Below are 3,542 nucleotides of genomic sequence, written 5' to 3'. Positions count from 1 at the left end.
CTCCCTTGTACATGCAGCCTCCTCTGCTTCCACAATCTCTTCCCTCTCCCCCCACAACAAACCTCACCCCATTTCACCTAGCTTATTTTTACTCATCCTTAAGGTCTTGTTTGGTCATTTCCTCCTGGAAACTTTTCTTGACGACCCTTTCCCTCAAAACCAGTTAGGTACCAGTCTTATGTGCCCTCATAATACTCTTCCTTTATCAGTGCACTTTCACAGTTTCTTTGAATCCCTCGGTGGCCAGCAATCTTCTGGTCCCTAGGTGTGCAAAATGTTCATGTGAATAATTGTATTAATCATGCCTTTACATTTCCTGATATTTTGACATCTGGGGCCTCGCTAAGGCTGCCCCTCCCAGGGTTAGCTAATTCCTAAAGATAGCAAATGAATTACTTTGGGAGAGTGTCTTTCACATGCAAACCAACCAATCGGCAGCCCTTGCCCTCCAACCACCTTCTTTACCAAAACCCTCACAAGCTAGGTAACATATTCCTCTGCCCTAATGCCACCAGGTACAGGTACCACTCTGGACAAACCCTACATCCCCAAACCCGCTGAAATTATTCAAACTCGTCAGTCTGAAACCCGTTTACCCTGCCTCTGCTATTTCCTCCTGCAAAAAACACAATAAAGTCTCTGACCCATGCTTTCCCCCTCGCTCCCTCTGCTTGCGAATGCTATGTTTAGAGTTGGTTGACATGAAATATTTTGTGTGGACAAGAACTGGGAAAAAAGAACTGTTAGGTTAGTGGGTATACGGGTTTTCTCAGTTTCTATAATAACATCAAGTACGCCCATCGTGGACACAAAAGATGGGGAAGACACCACAACAATGGGGCTGGGAGAGCGAAGATGACAACACGGCTCCCACCGGAATCTCTGGGCTCAGGAGTGGTGGCATCGGAACAGGGCCGGGTGATTCCAGCCTGGTTTAGCACAGCCTCACTTCTTTACAAGCCGGAACCATCGCGAGTGCTTTAGACGTTTTCCAGTCGGCGTTGAAAGCGTAATTCCCGGCCTTCCCGGAAGTTGTTACACAGTCGCTTCCGGGGCGGTGTGAAGTGGAGGAGCATTCCGAATGGGTCGCAGCCGTAGCCGCTCCCCACGTAGGGGTGAGTCCAGAAGCAATTAGGGTCTGGGCTCGATTGGAGGCACCTTCTTCTCCCCCGCTCCCCGGTACGAGGGCAGCGGAGAGGCGGGCTCTTTACACCTGAGGAGAAGAGCGGGGAGGATGGTGTGTGTGGATGGGGGGATGAAGACCTGGGCCCTCCGATGTGAAGGCAGTTTTTCCCCCCTGCTAAATTAGGAGTTCGCTGACCATTGTCTGACCTCTACAATAACTTTTGTTATATTTATGGCTAGAGAATTTAGAATCAGACTGTGGTTCTGTCACTTAATTTCTAGGTGACGGTGTGCAAGTCATCCAACCTTTCTGAGTCCAAATTGGCGGGGGGTGGGGGGGGACGGGTAAAATTACCCACCTTTTAAAACGTGAGAATTAATGTCACATTTCATAACACTCAGCATGTGATGCTGCCTGGTTCTTAAATGCTCAGTGTCAGTTTCCTCCCAGTTTATAATAGGTAAATCGATATTTAGAATCTTGCGTCTAGGGATCTCACCTCGTTATGTCTTCTGGCCCGCATCCCCATAAATGAGGCAGTGTGATGTAAAGAACACATGACTTCGATCAAGAGATCTAACATAGACCCTCGGTTCTACTCCCTGGTTAGTTTTTACCACCTTCAACTAGTCAAGACTTGATTTTCTTAAAAGTTAAATGAGGCCGCTTACCATGTCTATCAGAATTAAGAAGTGCTATTTAACTGCAGAATAACACACTGAATTTCCTTGATTTACGGGGCCGGGGGGAGGGGAGGAGTAAAAATCTCAGTAATTTCCATATTGAGTACATGTCGAAATTATAATAGTTTGGATGTATATTGGGCCAAATAACATATTCTGTTAAAATTAATTCGACCTCTTTCTTTTTACATTTTTAATGTAACTACTAGAAATGGCTCGCATTATATTTCTGTTCGACGGCGCAGCTCTAGATCTTTGAGGTAATTTTTAGCTTTGCACTTTTGTATTAGAGCGTAGGCGGTCCCGGTCCACTTCCCGGGAGAGAGAACGCAGGCGGCGAGAAAGGTCCCGGTCCCGAGAGAGAGATCGGAGAAGAAGTCGCTCTCGATCTCCGCACAGAAGACGCTCCAGGTGAGTGCAGAGAATAACCAGAGGTTTAACCACAAGTCCCAAAGAAAGTAGTTGGTGACTTTGTTTTTATCTCTTATAAGTGGATTTACAATTTCACAAAATAAGGGGAACTTAAGTCCACCTTATTCTGAACCTAACATTTCTATTAGTAAATAGAGTTAGTAATTTCTACTGCTAGACTTGCCTTTAGGAGTAAATGAAAAATAAAACATGAAAAGCACTTAACATGGTGTACTTGGCAAAATAAGAAATGCATTTAGTATTATTTTGTTTTTTATTAACTTTTCGGTGATAATGTATTCAAGTATATAATCAAGAATGTGAAAAAAAAAGAATGTGAGATCTTGGAAGAAGCTTAAAATAGACTTTTGATTTTTAGTAAGCATCCATTGCTGTTTAAGTCAGCTTTTTGTGTGTTTGTGTGTAATTGTTAGACACTGTTTGGTTACGTTTTTCTGCCTAAAAATTTTTTTAGCCCTAACTATGCTGAGTGAGACTGATGAGTAAGCAGTAAAGTGAATTGTTTTTGTTTTTGTTTTTGTTTTACCAGTCAGGGTCTAGGCAGAACATTCTAACTCATTGTTCCATGGGGAGTGGATTCCTGGTTTTCTGGAGCCTGGCTCTTTCTTGTTCATCCTTTACCTTTCAGGCACTCATACATACCTGTCCTGATTGACACAGTGACCAGGTATGTCTCTGTTTCTAACATCTTTACTTATTAAATATTAGGTCCCCAAGACGACACAGATCCACATCTCCTTCTCCTTCTCGGCTGAAAGAAAGACGAGATGAGGAAAAGAAAGAAACAAAAGAAACAAAGAGCAAAGAACGTCAGATTACTGGTAATGTTATGAGATAAATAATTGTAGGAAAGGTACAACCTTGTTTAGATAGCTTCAGTCATAAAGTTATGAAAGTATAATTTTTGAATATTGAAATATATTGTTTTTTTATTGTGTTCATCTCCTATGATTTTGAGATTTTGTTTTAATTGTACTTTAATGAGTTCGTGGTTATCTGTGGTGCTCCTGATATAGGAAGGACAGTTGAAAACATGAACATATTCTACTTCGGAAGTACCTTCAAAACCAGTGTCATGTCCGATATTAAACATAGTCCTGCCTAAGGGATTCAAGCATGTCTTTTTAAGCAGTCTCTGTTGGAGGGTGGAGAGCACATGCCTTTCTTGCACCTAAAGTTACATTCTGTCCAAATCGCAGAGGAATTTTTTTTGTTAGACTCAAGTCTTTAGCGAATTGTTTTGTATGTTCTCTGCTGGTGGGGTGCAATGACTATTAATCTATTGCCACCTCCCTTTTTTT

The 3,542-nt window shown here is 42.5% G+C and overlaps 1 protein-coding gene across 1 annotated transcript in view; it reads left to right on the top strand.

Moving 5' to 3' along the window:
• The first annotated feature begins 1,022 nt into the window (after positions 1 to 1,022).
• Positions 1,023 to 3,542, top strand: part of SNRNP27 (small nuclear ribonucleoprotein U4/U6.U5 subunit 27) — a 7,672-nt gene continuing 5,152 nt past the window's right edge. Inside the window, exons 1-3 of the mRNA XM_006909518.3 lie at positions 1,023 to 1,115; positions 2,100 to 2,220; positions 2,950 to 3,062. Of these exons, the coding sequence (XP_006909580.1) occupies positions 1,082 to 1,115; positions 2,100 to 2,220; positions 2,950 to 3,062 (268 nt within the window). The 5' untranslated portion in view covers positions 1,023 to 1,081. The remainder of the gene's footprint in view (positions 1,116 to 2,099; positions 2,221 to 2,949; positions 3,063 to 3,542) is intronic.

This window comes from Pteropus alecto, unplaced genomic scaffold (assembly GCF_000325575.1).
Source record: "Pteropus alecto unplaced genomic scaffold, ASM32557v1 scaffold131, whole genome shotgun sequence".
NCBI lineage: Eukaryota > Metazoa > Chordata > Mammalia > Chiroptera > Pteropodidae > Pteropus > Pteropus alecto.
The sequence above is the reverse complement of the archived record's forward strand: the minus strand, read 5'-3'. Positions and strand labels throughout refer to the sequence as shown.